The 16,504-nt window shown below is 41.9% G+C and overlaps 1 protein-coding gene across 9 annotated transcripts in view; it reads right to left on the bottom strand.

The window, feature by feature from the left end:
• AFDN (afadin, adherens junction formation factor) overlaps positions 1–16,504 on the bottom strand; it is a 350,456-nt gene that overhangs the window by 100,956 nt on the left and 232,996 nt on the right. For all 9 annotated transcript variants that reach the window (XM_033938337.1, XM_033938335.1, XM_033938342.1 and 6 more), the window contains 3 exons: positions 11,435–11,578; positions 2,176–2,374; positions 350–453 (listed from right to left, as the gene is read on the bottom strand). In XM_033938337.1, coding sequence (XP_033794228.1) covers positions 350–453; positions 2,176–2,374; positions 11,435–11,578 — 447 coding nt within the window. The remainder of the gene's footprint in view (positions 1–349; positions 454–2,175; positions 2,375–11,434; positions 11,579–16,504) is intronic.

The raw sequence follows: 16,504 nt of genomic DNA, 5'->3' as shown, positions 1-16,504 counted from the left end.
GTATATTAGTACTAGATCCCAGTATATATCACATAAGGAAAAAGACTGATGAGAATGCTCAGAGAGGACATATGTAAGAGATGGGGGAAAAAGCCTCTGAAATTTTGAGGCTTCCTACAGACCTTGGCGGGTGGATGGAAATAACCCACTGGTCCCAGAATAAAGTGGGATTGTACAAGAATAGGTAATAGAGGCTTGGACTGTAAGGTCAACCCAGTCTTCATCATCATTTATCCCAAAAATAATTTGATATTTTTCAATCTACTGGATTGTGCACCTAATAGTAACATCATATAGATTAAAGTCTAATCTGAATTTCAATATTCCCCACTACCAAATCAATACTTACCAGCTCTGCATTCTCATGTGAAAGGTGATTTTCATAGTCTGTTCCTTCAAAATGAATTGTCCAAGTGCCTGGTGATCGTGGATGGGGCACTAGCCGGCAAAAGCCTTAAAGAAACAAAATTGTGCTATGTGCTCACATCTTCTCTTTGGTGAACAATACAAATTTTAAAAATCAGCAAAGCAAGCAAAATCTTGACTGCTTTCAGTCAGAAGGAACATGCCGCCTCATTACTTATGTAAACTCTTCCCTGGACTGCTTGGGAGGAATAGGAGATCAGAGATAGTGATTATTTTTTGTCGGGGGAAGGGAGAGAGTTGTTGTTAGAATGATGGATCTTAGAGCTAGATGCACTAAGCAGGGTTGTCAATATTATGTGGGTCCACTGTGATCTGATTTCTGGCCGACTCCAAAAGAGCAACCGATGCATACACAAGTTTGAATGCGGAGGTTTGCAGGAGGTTCTCTGTAATCCCCATCTCTCCCATTTGATAGATCGCTGTGAAAGCGACACACATGAGCAGAGCCAGCAGGGAAACCCGAACAGCTGAGAGACAGGGGAAGCCCTGAAGTAGCCTCCTGCCACTCAGCTGATCCTGGCAGGAAACTTATATCTTTAAGGGTCACATATAAAATACACAATACTTACAACCCGCTTCGTCATGGTTATAGCTTAAGAAACACTTGTCTGAGTCACTGCACGCCACTGTTGGTTTTGCTCGGAACCAACCGTGGCGTGCAGCGACTCAGACAAGCGTTGCTTAAGCTATATCTCTGACGAAGTTGGTTGTAAGCCTATCCCGCAAAACACAGGCCTCGTCGGAAGACTGGAATAAATACAAGCAACAGCTGTGGTTTCTAAAAAAGCAACTTTGAGCTAAGTACTTTAATCTTTATGAATCGCATGATTAATGAATTGAATTGAAAATGAACTGAGTAATGAATTGCAGTAAATTATGAATTGAAGCAATTGTAGCACTTGAGTACTTTCAATCGCTAAGTTGGACTAAGCACTTTAAGCAGCTGAAGAAGTTGATTGAATTGAACAGGAATGAACTGAGCTGAATTGAATTGAATTAAATGAATTTAAATATTAAAGAATTTTTAAAACTGAAATGAACTGAATCATCAATAATACAGAAGCACCTATAAAGCACTTTAAGGCATTAGTGCACTTTATATCTACAGTACACTTTTTCTGTTGGTTTCGAGTATCAAATTGGCATGTTGACTTTTTAGAGAGATATGAATCCCACACCATATATACTATAGAGTTGAGATTTTTTATATAATAAATTATTAAATAGATATTAAATAAGGATGAAATAAAATTTGAGAGTATTTAAAAATAAGATAGATGAATTATATTAAGTAATTTAATTATTGGTAATTAATTAATTTGGTAGGGAGGTGGGACCATGCCGGTGATGTTATAGGAGTTGGAGAAAAGATGTTTTCTTTCCCTTTAAGGGCTGAACACATACCGACAGCAAAAGGCATCATCCTTCCCTCTCGTTTTTTCCTTAATTGTTCTCTTTTCTCAAAATATTGTAGTTCCTACCCCTTTTTTTCCATCTGTTCCCATCCATCTTTGTCTGAGTATGTCACGTAGATTTTAATTGTCAAATGCAAACCTTATTTTTGTTGAAAACTGTATTCTTATTGTACACCGTTCAGAAGTCTGACCGAGTGGTATAAAAAATTGGAAACTTGAAACTTGCCCTGAACAGATTTTAAATTATTTCAGCACACTCTGAAGATCATGTCTCCTGCACTCAGCTTCAGCCACCTAATCATTTATCTGTTCATAAACAAAGGAAAGAACCAACCTCTCTGGCACAATGGATCTAAAAACTCCTGCAAACCACTTGGAATGTTTCGGACAACATCACAAGAATAACCATCTTCTGGCAAAAGGAACGGCAACTGCAGATCAGGATCTTCTTCCAGTTGCACTTCTCTTCCATCACTACGCGCTAACTCATCAGCTGTGTTTTCTGCTAGAGTCACAACACTTTCTATTAATTCCTGCCGAAGGAAAAAAACAAAACAAAACACCAGACAGGTGGTGATAGTCAACTAAACATTCAGAAAATAAACACTTGTACTTTACCCAGTGAGTAGCAGCTTTTCCTAAGCTGTCCTTTAAATTATATCTTCTTTCCAACGAGCAGAAATTAAGCAACAACATTTCATCTTTTTGACATATGTTGCAGAGGGTACTATGGAAGGATTAAGTTCTTACCTCAATAATTCTCTTTCCTGTAGAACAGTATATAATTCCTTACAGATGGCTTAAGCACCTCAACTCGCAAGTTGCTTGCAGAAGACGTCAATCATTTTCTTCTCTCCACTCCCTTGTCTCTCTGGGCAATGCCCCCTCTCCTCAGTCTGTACTAAAGCAAGTGATAATCCCTATGAGAAGAAATGAAAACAAGGGAGGGGGATCGGAGAACTCCCTGATCCAGATAATTTTGATCTGCTCTGCAATAGTAAATAAGAATTAACAATTATCCAACAGGGCAACAAAAATGGTGACGAAACACAAGAAACCCACCTATCTGTGTGCAATCAGCACTAACACTAGTGTGTGGCACAGTGGTTAAAGCTACAGCCTCAGCACCCTGAGGTTGTGGGTTAAAATCCCATGCTGCTCCTTGTGACCCTGGGCAAGTCACTTAATCCCCCATTGCCCCAGGTACATTAGATAGAGTGTAAGCCCACTGGGACAGATAGGTAAAATATGACTGAGTACCTTAATGTAAACCACTTAGGTAATAAGTAATATATAAATAAAGCTCTTAGCAAGGCAAAATGTACTGATATGAATTTCGGTACAAATATGCTGCTTCTTCAAAGGCTTTGCTTTTCTTCCTTGCCTGCCACAAGCCAAGCTGCTGGATACTCTTCCAAGCCTACAAGTTTCCAAAGGCATAAAAGGCATCTGATAGGGCAAGGCATAAAGAAACGTATGCTGTTCTACAGGAAAGAGGATTATCAAGGTTACAGAGCATATGATTCCTTATGGATGGGACGTACCAGAGCAGTCCCTTGAGTCTAGGGTGAGACAGATGAGCCTGTGACCAGAGGATACAAAGGCCCCATATTTCTTTGTGCCACCATGTCCACTCTGTAAAATATTGTAAACGTATGGAGGGTAAACCATGTGGCTGTCCTACAAATTTTGTCAGGCAGCACTGCCCTGAATTCTGCCCAGGAAGATACCACAGTTCTTGTAGAGTGAGCCCTCAAGGCAAATGGTAGCTGCTTTCCACAGTCAATGTATGCCAAGAGAATAGCTACATGGATCCATCAGGAAATAAAAGCTTTAGAGGCTGGTCTGACCCGACAGCTAGCACTGGTCAAGACAAACAGATGATCCAACAGGCAGAACTAATTTGTCACCTCAAGATAAAGTAGAACTTTCCTGACATTCGATAATTTCAATACTTTACCCTGTTTCTTCTCGCCTATGGGCTGGAAAGTCGAACTTCCTGGTTGACATGAAAAAATCAAAACTATCTTCGGTAGAAAGGAAGGCACAAGGACTGTTATGCCCCCATGTTATGTGGGCATTTGCTCAGTTAATGTTTGTTTAAATGTGTATTAATTATGGGTGCTCTGTGGACTCAACTCCCCAGATGGCTTTGCTTCCAGTAGTCTGGGCTGCTTCCACAGAGCATGGGCCCGCCTCCTTCTTCAGTCTGAGAGCAGTGGCCATATTTGCTAAGCACATGCCAGAGGGAGAGCCTGAGAGTGGTGTTCTCCCAACAGGATTTTCACCCCTTTAATTCTGACAATCAAATACAGCTTAGATTACTTCTAAGTCTGGAGAACGGTGTCATCTCCACAGTATGGACACTCCTAGCATAGACGTGATATGTTACTGGAGTGAGAAGGAATGTACAGGCTTGAACTACATTGAACATCTGACTTAAGTTGTTTGCTTCGTTATTAAAGAATTGTTCAATTGATTCAGAGTCTAGCTGGTGACATCAAGATTAAGGAATTAGGGGTTGGCTGAACAGGAAACTCTTACAGTGGCCAGTCCTTGCTTCAGTACAAAAACCTGAGCACTATGCAGAGAGCTGTATCTGAATAGCATAAGTTAAGACAGCAACAGTGAAACATCTGAAACACTCTTGGCTTGTGGCCAGAGTGAGAAAAACTATTGAACTGGTGGCTGGGAGTGAGAGGGAACCTGAGAGACTCTTGTCTTGGTGGCTGGAAGAGTAAAGAAGACCTGTTGGACTTTGACTTGGTAGCCAGGAGTGAAAGGGCTGCTTGGGGGTTGCTGCTTGTATTTCAACTGCATTTAAAACTGCCTTATAGATGCTGATAAAATTATAAATCAAACTACAGGTATAAGAATCGTAGATGAAGGATACATGAATAATTCATAAGGCAAAGAGAGGGCTGCCCATACCTCAGTGAAAAGTAACAAATTGGTTGTCATAGAAACTGCATAGGCTCAAAACTAAAAAGAATTGTTTGTAAAACAAAAAGGTTTATTAATCCCAGCAACTTAATAATAATAACTTTATTTTTTGTATACCGCCATAATCTTGCAACTTCTAGGCGGTTTACAGTGAAGAGAGCTGTACAATCAGCGAATTACAGGATAAGAATAGGTAGGATGTCACTGAGTAGTCATTGATTACAGGGTACAAATAGGTTACAGTATAATCTTAACATGTTACATCGAAGGGGCTTAATGGCAGAAGAAACAGCAGAAAGCAGCATGGCAAAAAAACACCTGGACAGGGACATAGACCAGGTACGGCAGGCCATAGAAGAGGATGCTCTTAAAAGGGCAGAGCAGTCTACAGGGGCCCCAGATAAAGACACTGAATCCCAATTCTCAGGCAGGTCTAAATACACCACAAAGAGCTCCAGAACCAGTAGAAGATCTAGAGCACACTAAACAGGCCACTCCAGCAGATCATCTGCAGTTTAAATGTCTGTCAAACTCCGAATGGAATTTCTTTATAATGTCACTGGGGTACTAATAGTTAAATATTAGTCTGACAGTTTAAATTCTCAGCTCCGACAGCGTTCTTTTGACGATGTTACCACATCGCAAACTTGAAGCATTCTATCAGCATTGAAAAGGTTTTTCAATTTACATACAATAGGGTCTCCTGAAGAAGGAATCGAAACGGGGCCACGTAGAGACCCCGAACCTGTTATAAACTGAATTATCAAGCTGCTCTCAATTTTCTCACAGAGTGATGTTCATTTGAAAAGATTTGTAAAGATAAGAAAAAACAAAGTATTTTCATACAAGTGTTTGAAAGACTGTAAAGATATTTATTTATTTATTTTTGTAATCAAACTTGGAGCGTAACCAGCACTAATAAAGTTGCAACGACTGAAAAGTATACTTTGGTTCATCACTAGAGGGCGCAACTCTCTTCTTGAAGAACTCTATATCTCTGAGTGACTTTCAAACGTGACGGTTGCAATCCTGAAGTTTGGTTACCAATTTGAATGAGAAGACAGTTCTTTTGTTTAAACTCCGAATGGAGGCAGAAGCAGCAAAAACAAAGGCCTTCTATAGCCAGCAAGAAGCTGACCTAAAGAGAGAGAGGTTTAAGATAGAAATAGAACAAAAGAAGGAAGAGGCAGATGCCGCTGCACATAGAGCCCAGGCAGAGATAGACATCGCCTTGGAGGTGCTCCAGCAACAAAAAGAAGTGGTTGCCATTAAGGCGCAGCTGAAGGTGTTGGAGGGAGCCACAGGGGCTGATGGCGGGGAGGGTCAGTTGAGCCATATCAAACGGGAAGATCCCACACAGCATACAGTCTGACTCAGAGTCACCACTTGGTGAAGGGAAAGCACATTCCTTAGCAGCGGAGTCAAGATCGCCTGAGAGACACAAGCTGAAGGCAGAGCACGTCACAGAGACAAAATGCCATTACAGTGGTCCATAAGCAAGCACGCACACGGATGCACTGCCACTGGCTCTCGCTCCAGAAAGGCTCCCCGAAAAGAATGCTTCATCTCTAGCGAAGATTCTGACGCTAGACAGGAACATGGCTGAAGTGAAGACTGAGCAGAAACATTTCCCTCAAGAAATCAAAAATGGCTGCAAAGGCAGTGTTTAGTGCCAAAAAATGGCCCGTGGGAGCAAAACCAAAAGATCAAAATGGCTGAAAATAGCATTTTTGAGGTAGTGGACCCTTGGGATACCCTCAGAAACCTTTAGTTTTGCTTACTTCAGACCCACCCTGATTTTCTCATAGACAGTAATGAGCTGTACTCACAGATCTGCCATGCGCTGTGCTAGTGCTAGCATCAGCTTCTCACTGCAGCTACAAATGGAGAAGGGGCCTCAGACAATCAAGAGAAATTTCAGCTGCTTGTCTCTTTGGGCTGCCTTTTATTCAGGTTCCAAAAACCCTCAACAACCTCAAGCTCTCGCACAATTCTTTGTGTGTGTGTTGAGGTGGGGAAAGAGGATGCAGCCAGTCGCAAGGTCAGATCAGCCTGTTTATACATGCTCGACTCCACAAGGCAAGCACCACTCCCAGGGAACCTATTCCTGAGTTCCAAGTGTTAGAGCAGGCTGGCCAGGCAAGGTGTTTCTTTTAAACGATTGGTCCTCCTGGCTTTAGACCCCAACGTCTAGCCTTCTTCCAGACAGAGCTGTTCCAGAACTACTGGGAACCTCTTAACATAGGGAAGCCTCGAACAGTGATGGAGTAAATCCCGAATATTAAAAAAAATCTAGCACAGAGCAGATGAAGACATCTTCTCAGCTTGATTGCAGAAGTTAAGGCTGAAGAGAGGGGGCGCAGTCCAAAGAGACAAGAGGACAGAGAAGAAGAAAATGATTGATGTCTTCTGCAAGAAATTCACGAGTTGAGGTGCTTAACCCATCAGTAAGGAATTGAAAGCTGTTTGCACAGGAACTAAGTTTTATAGTTAGGACAATGCTGGCCCACTATGCCCAGACATGTTGGAATCCTCAATTTGATTTTCAGGCACAGCTTCTTTTTTCTTAGGCCTACCATTGCTAGGGCTGCTCTAGAGCAGTGATTCCCAACCCTGTCCTGGAGGAACACCAGGCCAATCGGGTTTTCAGGCTAGCCCTAATGAATATGCATGAGAGAGATTTGCATATGATGGAAGTGATAGGCATGCAAATTTGCTTTAATGCATATTCATTAGGGCTAGCCTGAAAACCCAATTGGCCTGGTGTTCCTCCAGGACAGGGTTGGGAACCACTGCTCTAGAGGAAGCCAGCAGTGGGGAAGTACTAGTTATCACACAATGGCAAAAATTAGGAAATAATTTTATTATTGCATGCATGGGTAAAAAGTACATGTGAACTTTCTCCACTATGGACTTCGCTGGATTTTCAAAGTACACATACAATTTTCACATTGAAAATTGCTCCAGGAAAAGACAAAACTAAGATCAATTGGAAAATGAAAATCACCTACAACAAAATGGCAGATTCTTTACAAATGAAGGAAAAAAATTCACTAGAGATAAAGGGACTGAAGAACTAATATCCAGTGGATAATGCAAACAGCAAATACTGTGCTGCAGTCTAGGATTTCCGCTCCCCCCTCTCCCCCCGTGGGATCCAACATTTCTCCTTACCGGCAGCTGCTCTTTGGGCCACCGGCAGCGTGAGTTGGGTAAACACACTGCCTTTGACAGTCCAGAAGCTTTCCCTATTGCTTCCTGTCCCCACATAGGCAGAAAGCAGCAACAGAGGGAAAGCTTCCGGGCAACTGAAGGCAGCATGTTTACTTCACTCACGCTGCTGGAAGCCCGAAGAGTGAAAAAGCAGCTACTGGGAAGGAGAACGTGAGGAATCACTGGATCCCATGGAAGGAGAGGGGGGGGTGTTACTAGAAAGATGTCAGTCCTCGGGAGGGGGGGGGAAGGAGAGACACCAGTGTGAGGCAGTGGGCGTCGTCATTTTGACGTCTGATGCTGCCACCGGGACTAGCAAGTACAAGTGAGGATGGACGTTCTACTCCTTCACCCGCATTTACTCCCATTTGTCCACCTCTGGCTGGTTCCCTTCAAGGGATAACGCAGGTGGACAAAGTATCTATGGATTTGAATGCATCTTTCCAGGCGCAACCTAATGTTGCTAGTATTTTTCTAGTTTATAGTAATTGTTAAAATAATTTCTTGTTGCCTTCTTCCGTTTATGTGGACTATGTATTTCATTTGCTTTATTTCAATTGAAATATGTAATTAAATAATGATTAATAAAAAAAGGAGAGGTGAATTGTTGGACATATGAGGGAGAAATATTGGTCATGGTGGTGGGAGAGGCGTGGGGAAGAGAGATGAGAGGGAGAAATGTTGGATGTGGTTGTGGAGAGGGAATAATGGTATGGATGAAGAACAAAAGTAAGCATAAACCTCCTATCTTTTCTTTCGATTTAAACTGCAGTACTTTTATTTTGAGGACTATTTCTTTAATGTTCAGGGTCAGAGTTACATACAAATTCAACTTAAGAATGGTTTAAAAAACGGAATTTGTTCTTAAGCTGGGGACTGCCTGTATATTTGTCAGCTGTCCTTTACTCCTTTTGGACCCAAAACGGCCCTCACTTAAAAATTTGTGAAGACCACTGCTCAAGACACTCACCACTATTGTTATCCTTCCTCCCCTGCCACAGGTCTCTTCCCTGGGGGTAAAGAGACATTTACAGATATGTCTACTTAACTATGTTTCAGTAATTTAAAGTGCATTAAATTTTTTGTCTAAGTAAATCAAATATCAGATGAGTTTTTCATCTTTACAGGGCAGGCATTAATTAGGCCTATAGGCAAGGTGTAGACAAATATCCACCCTTTTTATGACTAAAAGAATAATATACAGAGGATTATTCCCATAAGGCCTTCTAACGTTAAAGGGAAGAAATATGATTACGTAACACCCTCCTATCGAGTACTGTATTGGCTGCCAATGGAGGTGCGGGTAAAGTTTAAGTTTGGTTGCTTCTGTTTTAAGGCTTTGTTTGGTTTAGCTCCCAAATGTATACAGTGGAACCTTGGTTTACGAGCATAATTCGTAATTGTCCCCGTCCCCCCAGTGATCCTACATCCCTCCCGAGCACCGAAATGACATCCCTTACCCCGATTGGGCATCAGCACCAACGGACAGGACATGCCGGTGCCCGAAGATCCTCCCTCTTCTGTGCTGGGCTGGGCGGTGCATCGGAGATCCTTCCTCTTGCCTGTGCTGGGCTAGACTGGGCCTTGAGCATTTGCGCATGCTCAAGGCCTTCTGGCCTCACTCTCTCCAAGATTCTCAGATTCAGAATCTCAGAGAGAGCGAGACTAGAAGGCCTCGAGCATGCGCAAATGCTCAAGGCCCAGTCCAGCCCAACATAGGCAAGAGGAAGGATCTCCGATGCACCGCCCAGCCCAGCACAACAGAGGGAGGATCTTCGGGCACCGGCATGTCCTGTCCGTTGGTGCTGATGCCCAATCAGGGTAAGGGATGTCATTTCGGTGCTCGGGAGGGATGTAGGATCGCTGGGGGGACGGGGACAATGCAAGTGGGGGGGGGGGATGCCGGATCATGGGGGGTGGCACTCGTAAATCGAGTCAAATTTGCTTTCCGAGGCACCGATTTTGCGAATGTTTGGCTCGTCTTGCAAAACACTCGCAAACCGGTGCACTCGTAAACCAAGGTTTGACTGTAATTGAGCTTTTCTCTTTTGCAACCAACAGACATAAGAGAAACTCACATCTGAATTTTGTTTTTCTGCCTGTTAGAGGATGTAAAATTTAAAAACATCAAAATCTTTTTTCATATCAAGCAGCGTTATGGGGTAAGGATTTAGAACAATCTGTTTTCGAAGTATTCAAGCAGCTAATTTTTAAAAATTTTATTATGCACTATTTTGATCATTTTAGTGTCTCTAATTATTGGCTTTTAACTTTTTTAGTTCTATTCAACTTCTTTTATTGTTTGTTTATTTAACTATTGTAAACCGCATAGAACTTTACAGCTTTGTGGTATATAAACTGATTATTACTATTATTATTCATAAACGCCTGTTCACATATAACTAAAGGGATGTGCACAGATTGTACACTACCAAAATCAGTCACCCAAAAACATTAGACAATGCATAGTATCCACACAAACATTGATTTCCCAATAAATAGAATAAAATAGCTAAAGAAACTGGTAAACAAAGGCAAACAAAGAATGGAAAGGATTGGGATGGGGTGGGGAATTAATGCAATACAACAGGATGACCTGATCTTTGAGGAGAAATTTGGAGCTTTCTATAGCAAAGGGGGGAAACTCAAGAGATCCAACTCAAGAAGACTATTTAGGGGGAAATGGCAGAAGGGGATTAGAGAGGGGTGAAATTGCACATTATTCAGTGGAGAGCTTTTGCTGGGTCTCAATTATGAAACGCTGAGCCTGACTAATTTTCATACAAGACAATTTGAATTTTTAAGGGGCCATCTGAAATATCTTATCCTGTTTCAGATCTAGAGGAGTGGTGTTTTAGTGTACGTAGAAGGATAACTGATATTTTGGTGTTTTATTTTTTATTTGTATGTAGTATAGGGTAAGCTTGTGTTTGCATATTTATTGTTTTACTCTATTTTAATATAGTTTGTTTTTTTGGTGTGTTTTTTTAGTTTTTTTACTTCAAATGCTTTTGATATAAGAAGAAAATAAACTAAACATGCTCTCAACCTAATCCTTTTGAGGAATGTACAGGGAGGAATATAATATATGTAGGAATTGTCTTTAAAAAACAAAAATGAAAAGCTATCAAGTCAAGTGTCCACGTGCTCCATGGAGGAAAAAAAGCAAATTTAGAAAAATTCTGGGTTAGTCAGGAACCTGGCAAAATATCAGCAAGGAATATATGATTATTTTACCATTTGCCATTAAGATTAGTTTCATACCCACACATCAAATAGCAATAGAATATTCTAGAATCAATTATATTTTTTGTTTTGCTATTTTGATTTTTTTTTTTTTTTTCAGTCAACGGTGGGTAAAATGTTATACTCAAGATGGGATCATTTGCTTTCTAGTACTGTTTATGTTACTGAGGAAATTCTCAAGGTAAACTTACCGTTGGGATGTGTGGTTCATCTGGAGCACAATGGTAGTTCTGTAACAATGCCTGTAGTTGTAGAGAGTTCAACTTAAAGCAGGTATTTGTAATGTTTGGAATGTCTTTATGCGAGTATTTATCCATGGTAAGTAGTGTAGTTGCCTAAAAAAAAAAAAAAAAAAACCACACACCACCATGAATAGTTTACTAATGGTTGAGTTCCTGTTGATTTCTTAACACTTGATCTTCCTAATAAGACAATAGAAAAGCATTGTTTCTCACTGTATATGTCTTCCATAGACTGCAGGACTTATATGGCACAAAAATGGGACATTATTCAGTGGTTGAAGAAGAGAACAACTAGCAAGTTCAAAGCATGCATGGCCCTTTCAATACACAGTAGTCTTCACAATCCCTCTGCTAGTGTCAAAGTTCAAGAAAGCAATGTTACTTACCGTAACAGTTGTTATCCAGGGACAGCAGGCAGCTATTCTCACTAGTGGGTGATGTCATCCGACAGAGCCCCGATACGGACATCTTGCAAGCATGTCTTGCTTGAAGAAACTCAGAAGTTTCGAGATGCCCGCACCGCGCATGCGCCAGTGCCTTCCCGCCCGATGGTCCGGGCGTGTCTCCTCAGTTCAGGTAGCTAGCAGAGAAGCCAACCCAGGAGAGGTGGGTGGGACGTGAGAATAGCTGCCTGCTGTCCCTGGATAACAACTGTTACGGTAAGTAACATTGCTTTATCCCAGGACAAGCAGGCAGGTATTCTCACTAGTGGGTGACCTCCAAGCTAACCTCAATGGGATGGAGGGAGAGTTGGCAACTTAGGAGAACAAATTTTGTAACAAAGTTTGGCCAAACTGCCCATCCCGTCTGGAGAAAGTATCCAGACAATAATGAGAGGTGAACGTATGAACCGAGGACCAAGTGGCAGCCCTACAAATCTCCTCAATCGGTGTCGATCTGAGGAAGGCTACAGAGGCTGCCATTGCTCTGACCCTATGGGCTGTGACCTTACAGGGAAGGGGTAATCCAGCCTGGGCATAGCAGAAAGAGATACAAGCCGCCATCCAGTTGGAGATGGTGCGCTTCGATACAGGTCGTCCCAACTTGTTTGGATCAAAGGAGACGAAAAGTTGAGGAGCAGTTCTGTGTGGTTTGGTGCGATCCAAGTAGAAAGCCAAAGCACGTTTACAGTCCAGAGTGTGAAGAGCTGATTCTCCAGGATGAGAATGAGGCTTTGGAAAGAACACTGGAAGCACAATGGATTGGTTGAGGTGAAATTCAGAGACCACTTTAGGCAGGAATTTCGGGTGAGTGCGGAGGACCACCTTGTCATGATGGAATACTGTGAAAGGTGGGTCCGCCACCAAGGCCTGAAGCTCACTGGCCCTGCGAGCAGATGTGAGGGCCACCAGAAAAACCACTTTCCAAGTGAGAAACTTTAGTGGAGCCTTGCTCAGAGGCTCAAAAGGAGGTTTCATAAGCTGAGAAAGGACAACATTTAGATCCCAAACCACTGGAGGCGGTTTGAGAGGAGGATTGACATGAAAAAGTCCTTTCATAAATCTGGAAACCACAGGATGAGAAGAGAGAGGTTTCAAGTTTCAAGTTTATTTACATTTGATGGATCGCTTATTACAATATCTAAGCGATGTACAAATTAAAAACCAACAGATTTTGGTAATACATTTAATATGGTGGGACAAGACATTAGACAGAGGATTTGGACATACATGAATGAGAAGGTAAGAGGGGAAAAAGTTACAATTGTAATATTTAGTGAAATTACATAAAACGGGAAGCACATTAGGTAAAAAATGGAATAGATATATAAAAAATTTTAGTTGATTATTATAAGAATGCAGGAAATTGGAATATGTTTATCATAAATCAAATGCATCTTGAAATAAATATGTTTTTAAAATTTTTTTAAAAGAAGTGATATCTTTTTCAAGTTTAATAAAATTTGGAAGGGCATTCCACAAGGAAGGTGCCACTACTGAGAACATATCATTTCGTCTTGTGCCGATAACCCTCAAAGACGGGATTGAAAGCAGATTCAATTTAGACGATCGTAGAGAGTGAGAAGAATTATATGGGACAATCATTTTTTATATGAATTGAGGCTCATTAAAGATTAATGTTTTATAAACCAAGAATATAACTTTAAAGGTGATTCGATGAGAGATAGGGAGCCAGTGTGATTTAATAAAAAGTGGGGTTACATGATCATATTTTTTTGCTTTATGAATTAGTTTGATTGTGGTGTTTTGGATTATTTGAAGCCGTCTCTTTTCTTTTTGGGTTATGTTGATCAAAAGAGAGTTACAATAGTCTAATTTTGAGATAATTAGTGAGTGAACTAGAATATTGATTGATTTGGAATCTAAAAAGGAGGAAATAGATCGAAGAAGCCGCAATCTATAAAAGCAAGATTTAACTATTTCACTTATATGACTGTGAAATGAAAGATCTGTATCAATTAATATTCCTAGAATTTTCAATTGAGATACTGATTCAAGTAGAGTATTATCTATTATGAATGGTATTTTTTGAATTATGTCTCCTTTCCAAGTGAAAAGCATTGTTTTTGATTTTTGAGTATTTAGAGCCAGTTTATTATTGTTTAACCAGTTTTTTATAAGTTCAAGTTTGTCATTGATAATTTTTATTTCCTCTGCGTTTTCCGGGTTGAGAGGATGGATTAGTTGGATGTCATCGGCATAAGAAAAGGCTGTAAAGCCCAATGACTGAGAGATAGTAATGAGAGGGGATAAAAAGATATTAAATAGTAAGGGAGATAGAATTGAGCCTTGTGGTACTCCATATGAGGAGGTGAAATTAGCAGAATAGACATCATTAAATTTGACTCTGGAAGTACGGCCAAATAGATAAGAAGTTAACCAATCGAGAACTTGGCCTTCTACGCCTAAAGACTGTAATCGATCAAGTAGGAGTTGATGATCGATTGTATCGAATGCCGCGGAAAGATCTAAAGAAAAGAGGGCAACAGATTTATGATGATCAAGGTAATAGTGGATATTCGTAATGAGGCCGATCATAGAATGTTCAGTGCTATGATGCTTGCGAAAGCCAGTTTGGTTAGGATGTAGTGCGTTGGAAGATTCTATGAATTCTGAAAGTTGTTCAAATACGATTTTTTCAGAAAGTTTCATCAAGAATGGTATGTTGGAAATGGGGCGGTAATTAGATATTTCGTCTTGACTGATTTTAGAGTTTTTTTATAATAGGAGTAACAATTGAAGCTTTCCACAAGATGGGGATGGTTACCGAAGAGAAACTATTTTGAATAAGGGAAAGAATAAAAGGACCAAAGTAATGAAAAAAATTTTTTAAGTAGAAAGGTGGAAATAAGTCTAAGGGGGAACCTTTTAGATTGATCGATTTTAAGTGTCCTTCAAGTTCCTTTAGAGATGGTATTCTGAGATTAATACATTTAGCAGTTGGAATGAAAGTTTTTGTGTTTGGATTATCACATTATTGTAGAGGCTGATGGAAAGCTGCAATAGCACTCAGGTGGACTCGTATAGATGTCGACTTGAGACCAGACTGAGACAGATGTAAAAGATAGTCCAAAACAGAGGATAGGGAGGCTCGCTGAGGCTCCTTAGAATTGGAAATACACCATGAAGAAAATCTAGTCCATTTTTGGGAGTAGCATTGACGAGTAGCAGGCTTCCTGGAAGCCTCCAAGACATCCCTCACCGCCTGGGAAAACTGGTGCGGAGTTACGTTGAGAGGAACCAAGCTGTCAGGTGGAGAGACTGCAGGTTGGGATGAAGCAGAGACCCCTGATGCTGAGTAAGCAGTGAAGGAAACACTGGAAGTAGGTACGGTTCCCTGCTGCTGAGTTGAAGTAGAAGGGAGAACCAAGGTTGCCTGGGCCACCGAGGAGCTATCAGAATCATGGTGGCATGTTCGGACTTCAGCTTGACCAGAGTCTTTTGAATGAGAGGGAATGGCGGAAACGCATACAGAAAGCGATTCCCCCAATCCAGCAGAAAAGCATCTGCCTCGAGTCGATGAGGAGCGTAGATCCTGGAGCAAAACTGAGGCAGCTTGAAATTGTGGGGAGCTGCAAAGAGGTCTATCTGAGGCGTTCCCCACTGAGCAAAGATCTGATGAAGGGGCTTGGAATGGAGTGTCCATTCGTGAGGCTGGAGAAGACGACTCAGTTTGTCTGCCAAGACATTGTCCCTCCCCTGAATGTAGACAGCTTTGAGGAAGGCGTTGTGGCGAACCGCCCAATCCCAGACTCTGAGAGCTTCCTGGCAGAGGGAGGCCGATCCCGTGCCCCCCTGCTTGTTCACATAATACATGGCGACCTGATTGTCTGTACGGATGAGGACCACCATGTCGAGAAGCAGATGTTGAAAAGCGTGAAGAGCATAGAAGATGGCTCTGAGCTCCAGAAGATTGATCTGATGGAGGCGGTCCGCACTGGTCCAGAATCCCTGAGTGCGAAGCCCATCCAGATGAGCCCCCCAGGCATAGGTCGAGGAATCGGTTGTGAGAACCTTCTGATGAGGAGGAGTGTGAAACAGCAAACCTCTGGATAGATTCGAAGGAGGTCATCCACCAAAGTAGAGACTGCCGAAGAGCAGGAGTGACTATGATGTGTCGAGCCAACGGGTCTGACACTTGAGTCCATTGAGAAGCTAGGGTCCACTGAGGAATTCTGAGATGGAGCCTGGCAAAGGGTGTCACATGCACTGTAGAGGCCATGTGGCCCAGGAGGACCATCATGTGTCTCGCTGAGATGGACTGGCGAGAAGACACAGACTGGCAGAGACGAAGAAGAGCATCCATGCGCTGAGGAGGAAGGAATGCTCGAAGCTGAATGGTGTCCAGTACCGCCCCGATGAAGGGAAGGGACTGGGTAGGCTGCAGATGAGATTTGGGAAAATTGATCTCGAAGCCCAGGCTCTGCAGGAAGCAGATCGTTGTCAAGGTCGCCGAAATGACCTTTGGAGCTGACGGTGCCTTGATGAGCCAGTCGTCGAGGTATGGAAATACCTGAAGACCCATGTTCCGGAGTGCAGCGGCCACCACCACCAGACA

The sequence above is a fragment of the Geotrypetes seraphini genome, chromosome 3 (assembly GCF_902459505.1).
Source record: "Geotrypetes seraphini chromosome 3, aGeoSer1.1, whole genome shotgun sequence".
NCBI classification, from domain to species: domain Eukaryota; kingdom Metazoa; phylum Chordata; class Amphibia; order Gymnophiona; family Dermophiidae; genus Geotrypetes; species Geotrypetes seraphini.
Note: the sequence above shows the minus strand (reverse complement) of the source record. Positions and strands in the feature narration are given on the sequence as shown.